At 37.0% G+C, this 21,246-nt stretch overlaps 1 protein-coding gene across 5 annotated transcripts in view; it reads left to right on the top strand.

Annotated features, from left to right (window-relative positions):
• Positions 1–20,012, top strand: part of sall3.L (spalt-like transcription factor 3 L homeolog) — a 20,176-nt gene extending 164 nt beyond the window's left edge. The window contains exons 1-4 of one of the 5 annotated variants that reach the window (XM_018266203.2): positions 1–2,265; positions 11,583–14,522; positions 14,739–15,079; positions 18,567–19,858. The exon at positions 1–2,265 is cut by the window's left edge and continues 158 nt beyond it. In XM_018266203.2, the coding sequence (XP_018121692.1) occupies positions 2,190–2,265; positions 11,583–14,522; positions 14,739–15,079; positions 18,567–18,998 (3,789 nt within the window). In that variant the 5' untranslated portion in view covers positions 1–2,189 and the 3' untranslated portion in view covers positions 18,999–19,858. 5 annotated transcript variants of the gene reach the window in all.
• Positions 20,013–21,246: the final 1,234 nt, after the last annotated feature.

The raw sequence follows: 21,246 nt of genomic DNA, 5'->3' as shown, positions 1-21,246 counted from the left end.
ATGGACAGAAGGGGAGAAGTGGAGGGAAGTGCAATCAGCACCAGGTACTTGACCTTAGGACACGAGTAAAAGTTTAAGATCCCCTCTAAGCCATCAATCACAGCAAATAAGCAGAGGCTTCTATACTGAGCTGCGACAGGCGCAGAAGCGATTACAGACATCATACATGTGCGCAATTAATAAGTGTTACACGTCATAAATTATATAGTGATACATTGACAAAAGCTGGAGACAAGGGTGGATGGCTCAGGCGATAATAGAGCGGACTTGTGCTTATTACAAGGATTGTACTGTAAAAAGAATCCAAATAGAAACGGAGCCAAAGTGAGCGGGGGTGCAGGGAATACGGAAGAGGTCGGACAGGGGTCGGGGATGTAACGGCTGCACTAGCTCCTGTACAGACAAGATGAAAGTTTAGCGCAGTGGGGACTTGTCTATAAGGTTTCACACATTTCTGGAATAGAAGAAGCGCAAACAAGCGCAGTTGTGTCATTCACCTGCTTTTCTACACACAACTCATTGTATAACATGGATATCCGTACAGAAGGGAATGTACAATAGTAGCACATTGAGCTGCTGGGATAGGGCCAGAGAGAGAGAGAGCGCCAGGTACGTGCTAGTAGCGCTATGGGAGCGCATCTGTGGGGACTAAAAGCGCAGCGCAGCGGCTGATGTACTGGCAGCGACATAACGGGTGTGAGACACCGGAGAGCTTATGGCTGCGAGTAGCACATGGCTCATGTTAGTAGCTGGGGAATCCTCTATCAATAGCTGACATACGCCCCCCATGTATGCGCGTGAAGGAGAGGGGGTGCTGCTAAACGATCAAGTGCTGGGACTTTGTTTTCCCCCCTTAACCTGGCTCCCCTCCCATCAACTCCACCACCCACAGCATAAACCGCTCCGGCCCACCCCCTCCCGTGACACGGGAAAGAGAAGGACTGTGCGAGGAGGACTGTGCGCGCTGCCCCTTCCGCGGACAGGAGAGTTTGCTGGGAAGGGATCCGGCTCGGAAGGTCTCACTGGGATAAGGGGGGAGTGAGAGAGAGAACGAGTGTAGCAGCAGCAGCATCGGGCTCGGGATACTCAACACACCCCTTGCACTTCTGCACCGCATCTCAACTCCCGGCAAGTTCATGTGCAGCACTGGGACTTCCCTGCTCCGCTGTGGTACAAGGCTGCGCACTACCTGATCCCATTCGCTACGGCTGCTGCATCCTCTGAAAGGAAAGGGGGTTCATCCGAATCGGTGCTTCGGTGCTTACAGCAGTCTCACTAAACTTCTTCTAAAGTTCCACCTGTGAGCGCCGATCGTACAGCCCATCAGCATCCCACCTAGGTACCCACTGTCCCCTGCCAGGAGCAAGCACTGACTGGACGCGCTCACTAAAGCTGATGAAGAGGGGCTTGTATTGTGCTTATAGTGTCACTGCCTCCTGGACTGCGGCAAGTGAATTCCCAGGCGGGGGGGGTGGGTAGCCAAAACAGAGAGGAAGGTGAAAGGAATCATTGGGCAAGGTCGTGTGCACGGAAAGAAGAAAATAACTGTAACTGAAGGAGGAAAAGAAGAGAAGGGGCGGAGAAGAAGCTGCAGGAACAACGAGCAAGAAACTTTCCCCTCACTAACAAGCGAGCTTCCTCGCTCCAACCAAATCCCACGGCACTGCCGGGAGCGCGGAGACAGTAGCGAGAGGCCACCAACGGGTCAAAAGAGCACAGCCCTGATATCAAAAGTTTGGGGGTGGAGAGGAGGAATAAAAGTAGTGCGCAGCCAAGAGAAGAGGAGCTGAGCGGAGGCAGCACAGGAGGGGGAACATCATGACCTTCCCTACAGTGACATGTTCCCTTCGTGGGCGCCCAGAAGTGTAGCCCGACGGGCGGTGCAAAGAAGCCAGATCATTTGGCGGAGTGAGGCGGCTAATTGCTTGAGGCCGTCCCTCATTTCCATATGCAGTCTGTGTCCGCTGGCCCCGAGCCAATCCCCTCTCACCCCCGCCACTAATCGCCATGTATTATTCACCATCACAATTATATACCGACATGCGCAATCCGCGCCGCACCGACACCGCTTCATTTTCCGTCATTTTGCAACTCGACTATTTGTGAACAATTTTTTTTTTTTGCCATTCGCCACTGATGTATCTGCAAAAAAGCAGAAAGGACTCTGAGTTCCCAGCGGCGGCAGCAGCATGTCTCGGCGAAAGCAAGCCAAGCCCCAGCATCTGAAATCAGAGGACATCGCGGCAGAGGTGCAACCTCACAACGGTAAGGGGAGGGGGGTCCTGCTGGCCGCTAGTATCCCTATTATTGCCACCTAGGCGCTACCATGTCATTCCCCCCCTCCCGCACGTGAGCTGCTCTGTCCCTATCCCACTGCACAAACTCCGCTTCCTTTCCACACACTCATGTTCGCTTTATTCTTCTCCTCGTGTACAGAGGAAAGTAGTTGCTGAGTGCGAGGCGGACCTTGGAGAGAAGTGCGAAGTTTCACACTAGTTTGCACCTGCAGAGCAGACAAAAGGAGAGGCAGGCGGAGAGTGTACAGTTGTTGTGGTGCTGGGGGGTTGGCTTTGAGTATGGGGGGCTATAGGTTAGTGGGAGGAGGAGGGGGAGCAGTCACTAGCTGCACACACTGACCCTGCCTGGCTGGAGAGCTTAGGGGAGACTGAAGAGAGGCCAAGCTGAAAGTTCCTGTTAGCAGCGGGAGCTTGTTTGTGGCGTTCAGCTACTGCGAGGAGAGGACTAGGGGACAGTCTGGGAGGGAGGGAGGAGGAGGAGGGGGCTTTACTCATCTTGTTTTGGGGATGGAGGGAGATTGGGAAAGGCTTCTGGAGACAGCACACACACACACAGGAGAGGAGCAGACACCACCAATGAATGCCTCAGCCATCACTGCCGGGGAGCTGCTCCCAGCTTCAACCAAAGGTGAGAGTCCTGCTCTGAAGAGGCTTCTATTCAATAGGCAGCCTGAAATGGTCCTACTTAGGGAGCTAGTGATTATAGCAGCAGCAACAGGGGGTCCTGGAAGGGCTAATGATCCTCACTTGCTCTTTCCCTGTTACACAGACACCCACACTCCCCTGCCTGCCAGCACCATGCGCTGCCTACATCTTTAGCACTTTAGCACACACAAAGTTGAGCGTGGTGCTGGGGTGCAGTCCTTTCTTAACTTTCACTCCCACGTCACACTCAGGAGTTGTTTGTATTTTGCAGCATCAGCATCAACAAACCCAAATCTTGTCCCTAAACAGATGGATACAATTTCCGTCTGCAAATATTGCATCACATTTCACACATGCAACAATTAGTGCTAGACCAGCCAAGTCAGATCTCTGTTATATAAAGATTTATTCTGATTCTGCGAGGGCTTTATTGTGCTTTTTTTTCATTGTGCCACAAGATGAACATTTGTCTATTGCTGAGTGGCTGCAGACAGTATTTATTTTGTGGGGATAATGATCCCTTTTGGTAATGCACAAATTAAACCCGTTGCAAGCGCCGGGCAGCTTTCTGTAATAAAGTGTCCTGCTCAGCCTTTGTTAATGTATTTAATTGTGGGGTGCCTTGGAAGGAAGGCCTTGGTTCATGAGCTTTGAGGCGTTAGTGCCCAGATGCTTTCTTTCATTCCATTAAACAGTAACATGTCATTGTCAGGCTTCACAAGAGTTTCATGGATTTGTGGAAGAAAGTATGATTCTTGGAAGCAGCTTTATGGCTAAAGAGGGAGTCTTATCTGTGTGGTTGTGACACAGGAGATTAGAACAGGAGATATGCTAAAAAGAAACGCTTGCATATGGTGTGTAGATTAAGGGCGCAGGAGGTTTTTTTGTCATGGAAATATTTTTTTGTTTACTTCTTCACGTAGCATTTCTCACCCTTGGTTTGTTTTGTATTCCCCTACACCATCAAATGAATGGTTTTATTTCTGGAGAGAGAGAAAGACAGGCTCTGCATCCAAAGGGTTACATTGCATCCTAGTGAGGACTTTTACAGCCCGATTAATGTGGCTTGGGAATGACTCAAATCCCATTTCCACAGCAACCTCAAACTGAAACAAAAGCCGTCGTTGTAATAATGTTAAACGCCTCTCTTACAATTAAAATCTGTATTGTCAGACCCAGCTACTAAAAAATGTCTGTGATTCCAGCTTCCTTTCTTTTTCGTAAGATGACTTTAGTATTGTCTTGTTGATTTATAAACTGTTGAAACTTTCAGGGAAACACTTATCTGTATACTGTAACCTCACCATTAAACCATGAAAGAGGCCATGCACATTTAAATGCATGGAAAGGGTGATCTTAAATGAAACTGCATTTCCTTTTTGAAACAGGGTATTTAATTGCCAGACTTGTTTGCAGACTAGTTTTAAGCTATAGTTGCTGATGTTTCTCTGTGTTGTAAGTCTCAAATTTGTTAAACATGATAGCGAATAATTTATAGCTTGTAAAATAAATTTTATTGTGCATACATAAGATATTCATCTAGATTGTGCATACATAAGATATTTATCTAGATATCAATCTGTCCCCCCTCTATATTTTAATGTATATATGTACACACACATATAAATATATATCCTTCTCTCAGTTTACATTTATTGTGTCCTCTACCTACACATATACATAACATCTTAGAATTCCAAAGAGTTTATATTGTGTTAATTCTGAATCATCAGATGTAACTGAATTGATATTAGAACCATTCAGATTATATTTTTAGGATAAAACACAAGTTTGCATTAGATCTGTTTGATCACAGGTGTTTACACAATTTACTAGTGTTTGGTTATGAAAATAAGCGTAAGTGCACATCTCAGAAGAGGAAATACAAAAATAAAACCAAGGATTTTAATTTTACATTGCACTAGTTCATAATTGCATGTGTGAAACATCTACTGTAAATTATTACAATTAAAATAGCATATATATCTATCTATCTATCTACAATCCACATAAACACATTTTTTATTAGTGAGGACTGTAAGCACTGTAGTATTAAAGCAAATTAATATGAACAGTGTGTGGATTATTACATACATAAAATATTTCAGAGACATATTTAAACAGTATTAATGGCACTTTATAGTATATATTTGTTTATGCTGCCGTTTTAGGACATTATACACAGGAATGATTTACTTACAAATAAGACTCACTTTTGAAATGCAGAGGTATATATGAGTTTAGTCCCACACACGCACACATGTATTTATATTCTAAGCACCCGTCAACTTATTCAAATCTATGAAACAGTTTTTTTGTGCATTTACATTGTTAAACCCAAAGTGGGTCAGATTTCCTTATCATTTTGGCTAATCCTTGTGCTGTCTTACTGTCGATCATAAGATGACCAGAAGATTATTTTCTTTGCACTTTGAAGAGCTGTATCTAAAATCCTACTAACAAAAAAGGAGTAAACAAAGGCTCCTGTATAACCTCTTGATAAAAGTTTTAGATATTTTTCAGGTAGAACAAGTAAAACACATTACAAGGCACACAACCATTAGAATGTTTTTGTTTTGGTAATAAATTGACCTTAGTAAGAAGGGATTTTTGGGGATGTTAAAATAAATGCAAGCAAATCATTTTAATAGGTGGGAACACTCACTTACAAACCATGTAAGTGCTTGCATTCCGATTCGACCTATATGTACATGTAACATTTTTAATATTTTAATTGTGGTTTTGATTTCGATGTGATGATAAAAACACAGTATAAAAATATTCGGAATGCCATTTGTTGGAAATGAAGGCACGTGAAATGCAACTTTTTTTTCATTTTGTGCTCCAAATATATTTTAAAACATAAGAATAGTTGCTTGTTTCTAGCCTTATATGCCTTCGATGATGCAACCCTGTTTAAATTGTTTAAAATAGGCTATTAGGCTCCTATTTCAAACCATTAATGCCCAGCACACACTAGAGATTCATTTTGTTTGGTGACATTAAAAAGGTGGGACTGCATGAAGTGCCAACAGGTTTCCAATGGCGTGTCCCTGAGGGTGGGTGTTTAGAAGTGCTTTGACAAGGCTGGCTGATTTAACCTTTGCCTGTTTTGCCCTGCCAGGGGTGGCCGCTAGATGTCAAGCTCATAATACAATTAGTACATCTGTGCAGTTGACCTTGGCAGCATGGTTACTTCTGTTATGTTAAGTGTTAACACTAGATTTGAGTGTTACCTAGAGATCTCTGCATGTTTGCTACATGCTATAGAGATTAGCAGCTACTGATCTTCTTTAGCTAAAGTGTTAATGCGGGAAATATTATCATCTGTGTATTTCTGCATCATGGTCGGAATTGTTTTCTGCATTTTGAGCAAAAATTTCAAGACCCTTATTCTGAACAATGATGTCTAATTCTTTCGTCGGTATTTGACGTTTTTTTCAAATGAAGATAATTACATAACCATTTGCCTGTTTGCCCCAAATTGCTAGTGTATTTTACACAAGCACACACAAACACATACACTTGAAATCACACCATTTCATTATAACAAGAAGAACTAGTTGTCAGACCAGAATGAATGGGAGTTAGCCTCTTTATTTTGGCTAATGCAAATGTATTTGTTTTTCTTTACCAAAAGATGCATTGCTGAAAGATCAAATTGAAATGGTTAAAAATGTTATGTTAATATTTTTTATTTTAAATTCTGATAAATCAGACCACCCATTTTACTAATTATGCCTTTCAATCAAAATGTATTTTTTCTATTTTTCAACTATTAAGAAAATTATATATATATATATATATATATATATATATATATATATATATATATATATATATATATATATACACACATCAGTCCAGTGAAAGCACTCACGGCATATATATATATCCATAATACGTATTATATGAAAAATGTAGATTAAAGATTATAATTAAGAATGACATGTTTACCGGAAATTATAAACCAGGAAGGCAATCTTCTTAATATACAAGGTGGAATTAAAATAATATCCATTCACTTATCTGAACTTAAATATAAAAATACAAAAGCTGAATCAATTATTTATTCAACTGTACTGCCAAATACTGAGACTAATTGGGCATTCATTATGTACAATATCACATATTATAAATTCTTTATTAAATCTTGCAAAATGTTTTATCTTAATTTATTTGATAGTTTGGATATAAACTTTATATTCCACTGTAATGCATTTTTACAAATTTGTATATATATATATATATATATATATATATATATATATATATCTATATATATATATCTATATATATATATATATACATATTAAACACAGAGAGATTAATTCCTAAATTGTAAAATCTGCTTCTTATTAATCTCTGTATTCGCTAATGATATTGTACATGGCTAAGCCTCCATCTATTTGCACAGTGTTTAAGTAGCTAATGGATTGCTTTCATGATTACAAACTGCAAATGTTAAAAAAAGCAGAAGACAGTTGGTGACTATACCACAGGTGGTTGTTACTTAACAAATTCTGAGATTTAGGCCACCGAATAGATTAATCTAAATATACTAGATCCATAACATTCTGCATAGTAATAGTGCCCTCCACTGTTCACTGTCATGTTGACAGGCATTGTTTAGCTTGAAAGAGGGCAAAAAAAATTCTATTGAGTCTGGAATTTCTTCTACATTGTTGAACACAGTAGGGGTCTCTATTTGTCTCCTCCTGTTTCACAGCTTGGGCTCTGTATGTGATAATTCATCTTCCTTTATGGGAATCACAGCTATCATAAAGAGTTAAAAAGAATTAATTTGCAAGAATACAAATGCCTTGAACTTTTTTCCCTCTTAAATTCCACAGATTTAAGAGGAAAACCATTGCTCCAGAATTGTTTCTTTTTTCATGTCACCTGGCCATATGAAAGAGGCTATGCCTTCAGTCAGCCTGTATAGTACATGCATTCCAATTCTGATTTCTGTACCTTTAATTCTCATCTTCATGTGATGTATCTATACAAGCACTGAAGAATTTGCTTTTACTTAGTTATTAAACATAACATCTTAAAAAAAGAAATAATGCAGTAGCACTTGAAATAAGGTCATGTTTGAATACAAAAGTGCTATAACAACACGCATTATAATATTATTAGTATATTAATTAGCAGTGGTTTGCTGTGGTTTTATTTTGGAAATGTAGAGGAACACATGCTCTATATATGTTTAGCTTCTGATAAAGCATTCCACTTTCATAAATCTAAATGTTAATGGATTATAAATCAGTGTTATGTAGCAACTCCATAAACATTTTGTCAATAGCCAATGGGTTGACTTGCACTTAAACATTAAAGAGCTATATTATTTTATTATTACTACAGTTATTCTCCCCTCATGCCATAAGTTACTAGCCAAACAGATTGCACCAAAATTTCCTACTGAAGCAAGCAAAAAATCAAATATGTTTTGTTAGCACAGATATAAATTGTCATTACCGACATACTAACACAGACATTTATGCAATGGATGTTTTATGATATTGAAACATTTGTATTTCTTACCACAAATCATGTAAAAACATGCATACAATTACATTTCTTCTCAATAACACTGCATACAACTGTGAAGAGGTTCTGCACAAAGGAAAACCACAATCTGGAACTGAACTGCACACAACAGAGTTTACTCCACATAAAGAGAACGGGGCTTAAGCATTTTCCAATGGGATCAGGAATAGATGCTGATCAATTCTCACGTGAGATTTAGAATTTTACATAACCAGATAGTTTAATTAATTTTTTCTTTTTAGTAACTTGAATTCGCACACATGTTCGCTCAATGTTTGTGAAACGACTTTTTTTTTCTAATGACAAATATTGCAGAAGATAAAGTCTTTTTTGACAGAGGTGTGGTGGAATTTGTTTCTTTCCTTGAATTTAGCTTTAAATACTGTTATCAAAAGCAACCTGGCATGGTTCCGAATACATCACACATACATAAAATAATAATAATTGGAGACGGCCTATTACTGTAATTTTAAACTAGTACTGACTATTCCAGTTAGAATAGCTAACCTTTATGTCAGTGATTTGCTCTCATGTAAATCGTGTGTAAGTGTGTGCGGTGAGTAATATCAATTTATTTTAATAATTAGTCTTAAATCAGAAGTATATAAGCTGAAATCAATAATGTGTTATACTGATCCATATCGTTATAAAAAGCTGTCCTATACATTTGTCATCTAAAACAAAAACCTTTTTTATATTGTCCTGGGGAAATGGAAACATTTGGCTATCTGCAGTCGTACTTGTGCGGCTTATGTTTTCACAGCTAGAATTAAGACATCTGAAATTGTGAATGACAGGGTTGCACGAATATTCTAATTTCCCAAGAATATATGCTACAATTTGACAGATTACAGTGTTCCTAAAAAATATATTTTTTTAATCAGACATAAAAGTTAAAATATGGTAGATCACAAACATAAAAATTATAAAATATCAGATCAGCGGCTCTCCAGGATGGTTGTAAATGATGTATGTGAAAGCATGCATTTGATTCAACCTAAAAGGCTTAACTTGTGATGTGATCTTTGCTCACCTTCTATTTTATCAGGTACAATTTGGCTGATTCTTTTCACACATACATTGTTTTTTTAATAATATGTTCTTTCTTTGCATTTTGTATTTGGCCACTACAAGCAAAATTATATATTTTTCCTTGCAAATATGCTCCATTAATGTTTTGCCTTTTGCTTTACAAACATTTTTTAATGTTGCATATTTTTAGCAAGCTCGAATATATTTCAGGAATCAGGATATAAAACAGGCAAAAGGTATAGCTACTATTTTTTCAAAAGTTTGAAATGATGCACTATTTTTTTTTTATTATTATCTGCTTTTGTTACTTTACAGCTAGACTTTGTAATGGTTATAATAGACATACATTCTGAGTGTGATTTTATACCTTTAACTTTATACAGTCAGAAGCTTGTTCGTGCATAATTTAAGATTAACTGCTAATGTACTAAGTTTGTAAGAAGAATATATTTATTTTATAAAAATTGCAAAATATTTACCCCAACTAAAGTAACATACTTGCTCATAACAGTGCATATTCATTTTAAATTCACATTAATTGGTTTACAATTCTTATATTCAATTGAGAGTTAAATACAACAAATTCAGTGATAATCTCAATTAACTGGTTAAACCTAATTAATGCTTTAACATATAGTTTTTAAATTTGAATCACATATACATCCATTGAGAAATGTTGGGTGTGAATGTAATTATATTATTTTATACTATAATGCTGCAGCAAAAATGAGATATAACATTGTACTGTAAAAGCTTGCTGCTAATAGCATACTGATTACTTTTCTATATTTTTTCTATATACAAGCAGTTTTTAATTAATAGTAATCAATATATATGCAGCCTTAAAAAAATACATAAGCAGATTGTAAGGTTCTTGAAATTGCTTTATATGTTGATTTCGGTATAGCTATTTATTTGATCAGGTGTGAATTAGAATTCTGTTCATTAAACATGCTTGTCATTCAGCACAAGAGGGTAACGCAAGTCAGAGGAAGTGACTGCCTACAACAGTAATTAAACATGTGTAACCAATTAGTGCGTTTTCTACAGTGGCACAAGCATATAATTTACAGAGCCTTTCTTAAAGAATAGATGGAAATAGGTACAAAATTGTATCTCACCATAACACACTTATGTTAAAAATGTCAGTATAAATGTAGTTTTAATATATAATTCCTAGCTTGTGCAAAGATCTTAAAACGTAATAGTTAGTGCCATGATTTGTAATTTTAGTGGTTAGTAATTAATTTCTTACTTTTTTTTTAGATTTTTTTTTTTTTAGATATTTAAAATGGTTACAATTTTAATAGCATTCTGAATGATAACATGACATTTAAATAACTTTTTAAACAATTAATATATGGACCAATGTATTTTTTATAAGGGTCCAGTAATGTGTACAAATATCAATATAATATAATTTCTTATTATTCAATTGCAGTTGAACAATGCAACATTACTGGCTGGAGTATTTAAAATAAATCTTTCCAAATATCATTCAATATTGATATAATGGTCATATCAACTTGCATGAAACACTTGATGTTTCAATAATATAAAAATTCATAAAGTGGTATAGTCAAGGCTACACTTGCTTCATTTGATCTTGTCATGTACTGACTGAAGTTTGAAAGGTTACAGATTAGTTTAGCAATGTTAACTGAACTGGCAAAGGCATCTCTAATTTTGCTGGAAATTAGGAAGCTCAATGCTAAAGGGGAATCCTAATGAGCCCATCAAAAGCCTGATTTGTACGCAACAGACAAGGTTGCTGTGAATTGTATGAAAATATTGGAAATCAATGACTTCTATGGAATTTCATTAAGAAGCAGTATCCACAATTGATAGAGCCTCATAATTTGATGGATTGCGCAAAGAAAATTATTAGCTAGGTATAAGAAGTCATAGACTACTTACGTTGGGCTTGAAAATTGTTCAAGTGGGGTAATTTGTACAAAATAAAAAGTATTGATCTTACTTGTGCAAAATTTTCAAATGTAGCCATCTGTCATTTGGTTTAAAAGCTAATATGGTCTTTTCATTTGCTTTCAGCAGCAGCCGCGGAAAGACCCGATGATTGTGACAGTGGGAATGAAAGTCGAAGTGGGAGTGAAGAAACTAACGTTTGTGAAAAATGCTGTGCTGAATTCTTCAAATGGACTGATTTCTTAGATCACAAGAAGACATGCACTAAAAACCCTCTTGTGCTGATTGTGAATGATGATGTAGCAGCACCAGTACCAGAAGAGGTTCCAGAACCCTCTCCTGCAAGTTCTCCCAGTAATCACGCAGAAAGTGAGACTGCAGAGGAAAATATCCAGGTAGAAAATAATGACACCTGTGACATAAAAGACACTGAAAAGGAAGAGGAACCAATGGAGGTTGAAATTACAGAAGAAAAAAACTACCCAAGTCAAGAAGCCTCAGACCCTGCTACTCCTCTACCTCAGATTCCTGAACCATCTTCCATGACTAATTATAACATGCCAAACACTAATGTTACCTTAGAGACTCTGCAAAGTACTAAGGTGGCAGTTGCACAATTTTCACAAAATGCACAGTGTGTGGGGGGTACAAATGTTGCAACTGCCGCAACTGCAATGGCAATTCCAATGATTTTAGAACAGTTGATGGCACTACAGCAGCAGCAAATTCATCAGCTGCAACTCATTGAACAGATACGTAGTCAAGTTGCACTGATGAACCGGCAGCCATTACGGCCTCCATTAAATCCCACAGTTCCATCCCAAAATGCTCCAATCCCTGCTTCCAATCAGTTGCAGGGTTTTGCTGCACACTCTACCCTCCAGTTAACATCAGTAGTCCCTCCCACTCTTTCAGGACCAGCAACTAGCGGTCTGCCCCCTTCTTTTGAAAATCCACAGCATATGTCACAGCCACCATCTGGGGCAAGTACCCCAAATATACCATGCCCTGTATCATCTGTACCAACAGAATCAACCATATCATTATCAACAAATAGTAAAGCAAGTTCAGCAGCCCCTAGTTCTTTGTCCAATTCTACAAGTAATCCAACCCATCCACAGAGCTCCTCAACACCTCCATCTGTAGGACATGGAAATATCCTTAATTCATCTTCCAGTTTGCCAAGTCCACTTCTACCTCAGAGTTCATCAAATAGTGTGATCTTCCCCAACCCTCTTGCCAGCATTGCAGCAACAGCGAATGCTTTAGACCCCCTCTCTGCACTTATGAAGCACCGTAAGGGAAAGCCACCAAATGTGTCAGTATTTGAGACCAAGACAACCTCTGATGATCCATTCTTTAAACATAAATGTAGGTTTTGTGCCAAGGTCTTTGGAAGTGATAGTGCATTACAAATCCATTTACGTTCTCATACAGGAGAAAGACCATTCAAATGTAATATATGTGGAAATCGTTTTTCCACAAAAGGAAACCTAAAGGTTCATTTTCAGAGACACAAAGAAAAATATCCCCACATTCAGATGAATCCATACCCTGTTCCAGAATACCTCGACAATGTTCCCACTAGCTCTGGAATTCCATATGGAATGTCTCTTCCTCCTGAGAAACCAGTCACAACATGGTTAGATAGTAAGCCTGTGTTACCAACTGTTCCAACCACAATTGGATTGCAGCTTCCTCCCACAATACCTGGAATGCCTGGTGTTAATAGCTATAGTGATTCTCCAAGCATTACACCAAGTAACAGATCCCCCCAAAGGCCATCTCCTGCTTCTAGTGAATGCAACTCATTATCTCCTAACATAAATAATTCTGAACTCTGCATACAAGCATCTTCAGAATCTCCACAACCAGCACATGCAGGAACTGTTACTCCTAAACAAGAACCTATTGTTCAGCCTTCCTCTACAAGAGTAGGTGAACAGCCTGTAAATGTACAGATATCTTCTCCAGTCACTACTCCTGTTCCTACTGTTACAGATTCCAGTGTTTCGACAGGCCTCCCAAACTCTGTGCTTCCTCCCATGTCTGACCAATTCAAGGCTAAGTTTCCATTTGGTGGTCTCCTGGAATCTATGCAAACATCAGAAACCTCAAAATTACAGCAATTAGTTGAAAACATTGATAAAAAGATGACAGATCCAAATCAGTGTGTCATTTGTCACAGAGTACTTAGCTGTCAGAGTGCTCTCAAGATGCATTACAGAACACATACAGGAGAAAGGCCATTTAAATGCAAAGTTTGTGGACGCGCCTTTACTACTAAAGGCAATTTGAAAACACATTTCGGTGTTCATAGGTCAAAGCCTCCACTGAGGGTTCAACATTCATGTCCCATTTGTCAGAAAAAATTTACGAATGCTGTGGTTCTGCAACAGCATATTCGTATGCATATGGGTGGACAGATTCCAAACACCCCATTACCAGAGGGCTTCCAAGATGCAATGGACTCGGAACTTTCCTATGATGACAAGAATCTTGAAACAATGAGCAACTATGATGATGATTTTGACGATAATTCATTAGAAGATGATCTAGACTTAAAAGACACAGCAAGTGACTCATCTAAGCCACTCATACCGTATTCTGGATCCTCACCTGCTTCACCTCCTACTGTCATTTCCAGTATTGCTGCTTTAGAAAATCAGATGAAAATGATTGACTCTGTTATGACTGCCCAGCAGTTTATTGGTTTGAAAAACATAGAGAATGGATCTGGTGAAAGCGATCATTTAAGCAACGATTCATCTTCTGCTGTTGGGGACTTAGAAAGCCAGAGTGCAGGCAGCCCAGCAATGTCTGAATCCTCTTCATCTATGCAGGTTTTGTCTCCAGTTCATAGTCACAGTGAAAGCATTCGATCAAAATCTCCACTTATAACTAGTCAAGAAGAGCCACCAGTAATACAACTCAAAACAGAAAAGCCTGACAGCCCTTTACCCACTCCTGAAAGTGAAGGTGCACTGGATCTGACAGCCACTTACCCTGTGAGGCCAATCATCAAAGAAGAGGCTCCTTATAGTCTCCTGTTCCTGAGCAGAGAACGTGGTAAGTTTAAAAGTACTGTTTGTAATATCTGTGGCAAGCCTTTTGCTTGTAAGAGTGCATTGGAAATTCACTACCGCAGCCATACTAAAGAACGGCCATTTATATGTACAGTCTGCAATCGTGGGTGTTCCACTATGGGTAATTTAAAACAGCACTTGCTGACACACAAATTGAAAGAGCTCCCATCTCAGTTATTTGAACCCAACTTTACTCTAGGTCCCAGCCAAACTACAACTAGCCTGATCACCAGCACAGCGCCTGCCATGATCAAAATGGAAGTGAACGGTCACACCAAGCCGATCTCATTGGGTGAAGGTCCCCACCTTCCAGCTGGAATCCAGGTTCTTGCTGCACCACAGACAGCGATGAGTCCAGGCATCACTCCAATGCTGGCACCCCCACCAAGACGAACTCCCAAGCAACACAACTGTCATTCGTGTGGGAAGACCTTTTCTTCAGCAAGTGCACTACAGATACATGAACGTACTCATACTGGTGAAAAGCCATTTGGCTGCACAATCTGTGGTAGAGCCTTTACCACAAAAGGGAATCTTAAGGTAAGGTGAACTCTCTCCCGTCTAACAAAAGAAAACCTAAGGATTGGGATTAGTAAAGTCTACCAGTTTAAAACTGTTGCTAAATGTCATTGCCATTTCATGAATGTGTGTGTGTGACTTTATATGTTTTTAATGCTTTCAGCTGAAAAAAAAGCTTAGCACTCGAATTTTCCTTTTAAAGGAACAGTTCAGTGTAAACATAAGGGTAAATAGATTGGCTGTGCAAAATAAAAAATGTTTCTAATATAGCTAGTTAGCCAAAAATGGAAGCTAGAAAGACTGGAGTGAGCAGGTGTCTCACATAGCAGAACAGAATACAATTTCCTGCTTTTCAGCTCTTTAACTCTGAATTAGTCAGCGACTTGAAATCCTCAGCATGCTGCTCAGATTCAAAGCAACAATTATGACCCATGTAGCCTCCCCTCAAGTCAATGATTGTTTGCTGCCTGGTAACCAATCAGTGGAAACCAAAAGTGCTGCAAAGCAGGAAATAGTGTTTTGTTCTGTTAGTCATCCATTCACTCCAGCCTTTCTAGCTATAGATAGGATATCTATCTATCTATCTATCTATCTATAGATCATCCTTGAAAAAGGTCCCAATGGGGACCGAAACGTTGGAAGTATTACTATGTAATAATAAAAATGAAATTTTTTTCACTAAAGGGAGTGCTGGTTTGGAAACTATTGGTGTATGCAAAAATTACCGTGCACCCCTCTCTCTTTTATATTGCCTTGGAGTGCGGATACTCATTGGAGAATTATATATATATATTTATATACTGTATATGAGAAAAAGTAGGTAACCAGCAAAAACTTCAGTTCAGCCTTAAATTAATGGCTTGCCCTGGTGCTCAGCTACCATAAGGGACGCCGTCACGTCCCCAAATCTTAGAGAAATCTTGAAAGAACTGAAGCGGCACTCAGTATCAAATTGCTGCACATATGCAACGTTTCAGGCATACAATATGCCCTTTATCATATATTGGACTAGAGCTCTACCGCTTGTTTATAATTTAGAGGATTTTAGTTTGAGCAATGTTCCTTCTTAGTGTGCTTGTGCCTGCACATACAAGTTATGACATTGACGCACATAATACTGTAAGACACACAGATCATTTTGTATGCACACAAATATGTCAGTACTTGACAGTACTAAAATGCACAAAACTAAATTTGTAAACAAAGGCCTACAACAAATTAGAGAACAGTGAGTTGGAATCCAACAACATATTGGAACATAAGTTCAAGAACGCCTAAACTAATAATTATACATGTCTGTAGATAGATTCTTATTCATAAGAAAGAAAAAAAGTAAAATAGCTAAATAGTACCATATCGCAATTGCTATATAGAATACAGCATTATTTGTAATGACAATGACATGCCTGCTTGTGGTCTTGAAATTCTACTTTAAAAATGTAAAATACGGCTGAAGTATTTTTGGTCACTAAATTGTATTCCCTTACAGTGCTTCATAAGTCTGTGTTCTAACATATTGCTCTTGCTTGTGGATTGTTTTTGGTTTTCACAATCCTGCTACATGAGAACACATATGTGACAGTCATGGAAAATACACATATCAAATTGAATTTTTTCACGTATTGTTAAAACTGTGTCATGTACTGTTGCATACAAACACACACAAAACATAATATTTGGATTTGCAGTACTTATGTTATTTTCCTTTTAACTGGATAAAAAAAAAAATAGCATATAGTGCTGTTCATTTATAGTTACATTTTGGTTCACAATAGGCAAGTTTTTGGTGTTTGTTTTTTATAACATATAGGAATAACATTTTATATCAGTACTTGCTTATTTTGTATTTGTAGTATCAAACTGATTTTTCCCTAAGGCGTTATATTACTGTGAAATAAGTTGATGTGGAAGAACTGATTTGTATAACAGTTTGGAAGCCACAATTTGTACAATGATGATCTAAAAGTGTTGATTTGTTTTTTTGATTGTGGGGCAATAAGTGTGTATGAACTGGAAGAAATATTTAATTTTTAACTCTTCCAGCAAATTCACTGCAGTATGGAAATGCTGTCTTGCATGTTTGTAAAAAGATTTTCTAAACAACTCATGCCGTTATTGTGTAGCTTGTATACCCTTCCTTTATTAGAAATTAGCTCATAGAATCTCCCCTAGAGTCAGGAATTTCAGCTTTCTAAGTAAGCACCTAATTGGCTGAAACTTTACCCTGTTTTCTCGTGAACAAGGCTTTTAAAAATTAGTCTGATATGTGTATTTCTTTATTTTTCTACTCATTAAAATAAACCCCTTAAGGTGTATAACTGACATTAGTTGGTATATACAGTATATACTTATTTTTGTGGATTTTCTGCTAATCTATTTGTATCCAGCAGCCAGGCAATTGAGGTGTGTGCGAGATTAAAATTGTCTTTTATATATATAAATATATATATATATACACATTTATAAATTTACTGAAATACCCACACTTACATTGGAATCATTACTGCGATTGTACTGCTACAGTGATAATACTTGTACATTTATTGCAAAATCTGGGGGTACCTTCTTTGATCTATGTATATATATATATGTATATACATTTTTTGTCTACAGCAAATTTTTTACACCTCTAGACATTTTTATACATGTCTAGGTTGTGGGGCATTTCGCACAAACATATATATATATATATATATATATATATATATATATATATATACATACTTGCTTAATGATTATGAATATATGCTTTATCCATTATTAATGTAAGACAGACAGATAAATAAGAATTGTTTTATTGTGTTTGAAAATTATTTGTATTCATATTTTTATTATGAAAAAAATGAAAGGCCTTTAGATGCAGCAAGTTAATTTACATTGCAAAATTCCTCTAAGTATTGTGTGTTTGTGTGAACAGTGGCACGGGTAATATTGTTACTTATATATGTCTAGAAATAATTATTTAATATTTAATTTTAAAAAAATTTAGCTTTGTAATCAACTGTATTATTTCCTTTTACGTTTACGTAAAAAAAAATGATTGCCTTTTGCGTTATTTTTTGGAATCTGATATATTAGCTAATAATTATTAGCTAGTGCAGTATCACCATACAGTCTTTGTTGTGTAAATACATAAAACAAATACAACAACCAGGATCAGTAAGATAGTCAAATACGCTCTTTAAAAAATTGCGCTGGGATTAAGACCAACAATGGCACCTTTAAAAAAATGATGCTATAAGTATGTGCCTTCATTTCACCTAAAATTTCAGTTTTTGGATTGATTTACATGCTCAAGTATTAGACTATCTTTCTGTGATAAGGGTTGGTGACATTTAAAAAATACTATGCTTTATTCTAAGGACTTCTTCTACATCTAAATAATATATACATTTTATTTTAGTGAATAAAACATGTTGGTCCCTAGAAAACTACAATATCATTGAATTATAATTAGTCTTGAAATTACTTAAATTCTTGTTTCTCTGTTCTTGTTTTGTGTCAATAGGTTCACATGGGAACACACATGTGGAATAATGCTCCTGCAAGACGAGGTCGTCGGCTATCAGTGGAAAACCCTATGGCTTTGCTTGGTGGGGATGCTCTGAAGTTTTCAGAGATGTTTCAGAAAGATTTGGCAGCTCGAGCAATGAATGTTGACCCAGGCTTTTGGAATCAATATGCTGCTGCTATCACAAACGGACTAGCTATGAAAAACAATGAGATTTCTGTTATACAGAACGGAGGCATTCCACAGCTTCCAGTCAGTTTGGGTGGAAGTGCTATACCACCATTAGGAAATATCTCAAGTGGAATGGACCGAACACGCACTGGCAGTAGCCCTCCTATAATTAATCTGGACAAAGTGGGCTCTGAGTCTATAGTCAATCGACCATTCACAAGGTTTATTGAAGAGAATAAAGAAATTGGCATTAACTGACAGTGAATTTAAAGGAAAAACACTTAAGGCCACTTCTCTTCAAAACTCTTGTACTATTTGATGTACAGTTTTTGAACAAATATCACAGACTTCTACCCCATACGCCTACTGCCCTTTTGCCCATCACAGAAATGCATAGTTATGTGGATGTAGAAGAGATGTCTTGCAAAATCTGCATGGTACTTCCTTCAGCAATTTGACTGATTGTTAAACTGGATATTTTTTGCTTCAGTCTTTAGTTAATGAAGTTTTATTGGATAACACACTTACAAAGGCTGCAGTACAGCATTATGTTTCCCTGCACAATCCTTCATTTATTAATTTATTGAGGTGATACACATTGACTTCTTTATCCCAATCTTTTGAAAGTTTTGTTTAAATTAGATATAAACTTGAAGTTTGTCTTAAGTACTATAATACTAAATAATGAATTTAGTATGTCCCATCTGTAGTATTTATAATAACTTTATGCGGGTATCCAACAGTATCAAAGCCCCATCCTTAAAGAAATCTTGTACAGCAAGGTACATCTGAGTTTGTGACTTTTTATTAGCCCTTTTTGTTTGCTATAATTCAGTGGTTTTATTCCAATGCAGGCAAAACTGTGGTATTTTATTTGGGACGATAGCATGCTTTACATGTGCAAGTATCTGTCAGTAACAAATTTTTTAATTTAAATATTTGTAGCTGCTATGTGGACAATTGTTTGATATATATGAGAAAATGTGTGAAGAAAAGTACAATGGTTGGAAATCCATTTCCACACAAACCTTTTCAATCATAAGTATCACTTCATAGGAAACTGTGAGTCAAATCTTCATGTTACCTTTGCTGTAAAATAAAGGGTAATGTTTGTATAATGTGCTTGCAAATTCTTTAATTTATACTATTGCACTTTTAGTATTTTGTATTAGGGTTGTTTGTCTATCATTTGGAAAATGAATGAAGATGTAAATTATTTTATAACAGCCCTGTGGGTCAGAGGCAAGCAAAGTAAAACATAAAAGCTGTCGTAATTTCCTTGTTTTGTCAAGTCATATTTTAGTTGTATGTAAAAACATATAAATATATATATAAATATATATATATCTATATATACAAATACAATGCCAATGTGCTTAAAGGTCTGCCTCCTAACCATTGAAATTACATGGAACTTATTAAAATGTTGTCAAATCTAACTTCATTTCAATCCAATCTAATAATCATATTGCTCAAACTCTTTTCTGCTGATAATTATTACCTTCTTAGGGGCAGATTTATTAAGGGTCAAATTGTAAATTCGAATTTTCGCTTTTTTTTTTTTTGGTTTCAAAATCGAATTTTAATCCCCCAATTCGAATGTAAATTGGATTTATAACAGCTCGACCATGGAAACAGTTCTGATTCAAATATTCACCACTTAAAACATACCGGGCTCATTTACAATGGCAGATTAGATGTTCAAATTTTTTCTTAAATAACCTCGCATTCGAGTTGTGAGTATATTCAAATTAAAAGAAAATTCACACAAATTCAAAATTCGACTTTCGATAAATCTGCCCATTAATGTCTGCCTAATTATATATATCATGTAAGGATATCTAAACATTTTTTTTAAAGAACGGGAAAAATATATAATGCATTATTGATATGTAGGACACATATCCTCGTTTTAGATATTGGTAGAAACATATTTAATTTCTAGACTGCCACAACTTCAAGAAATAGCTCTAAGGACATGAATGGCACTAGTAAGCAGGGTTGCCAATTCATCTGTTAAGAAAAATAAAGTGGCTAGGATTGTATTGAAACTCATGCAGCCCTGCAGAATGCAGAAGCATTGTTAATTAATGGGACAATGTACTCTACTACTATTGTGGTCAACATCACTTCCAATAAATAGGACTTTTGTTAGAATTTTTTGAAAAAATATTTTACACTTGAGCCTACTACTTAGAAAATTACCCTCCTCAGTTAAATTAACTCCTCCTTATCTGTAAACCTGATGAAACTTCTGTGATTTTGTTAGTGTTTTATATTTAAGAATATATATATTTATTTGTAATAACAATGAAAAGAACACATACTTGCCCTATTGATTTTATCATGCGGACCATAGGTGTAGATTGCCTTTTTAAATGGATGACTTGACAAACCTGCCATTAGGTACCTATGCTACCTAGTTCCTGTTTGTTTTATGTACAAATGTTTAAAAAATATTTTTTTTAATGAACATTAACTCTGTATCCCAGGAAATTGTTCTACT

The sequence above is a fragment of the Xenopus laevis genome, chromosome 6L (genome assembly GCF_017654675.1).
Source record: "Xenopus laevis strain J_2021 chromosome 6L, Xenopus_laevis_v10.1, whole genome shotgun sequence".
NCBI lineage: Eukaryota > Metazoa > Chordata > Amphibia > Anura > Pipidae > Xenopus > Xenopus laevis.
The sequence above is the reverse complement of the archived record's forward strand: the minus strand, read 5'-3'. Positions and strand labels throughout refer to the sequence as shown.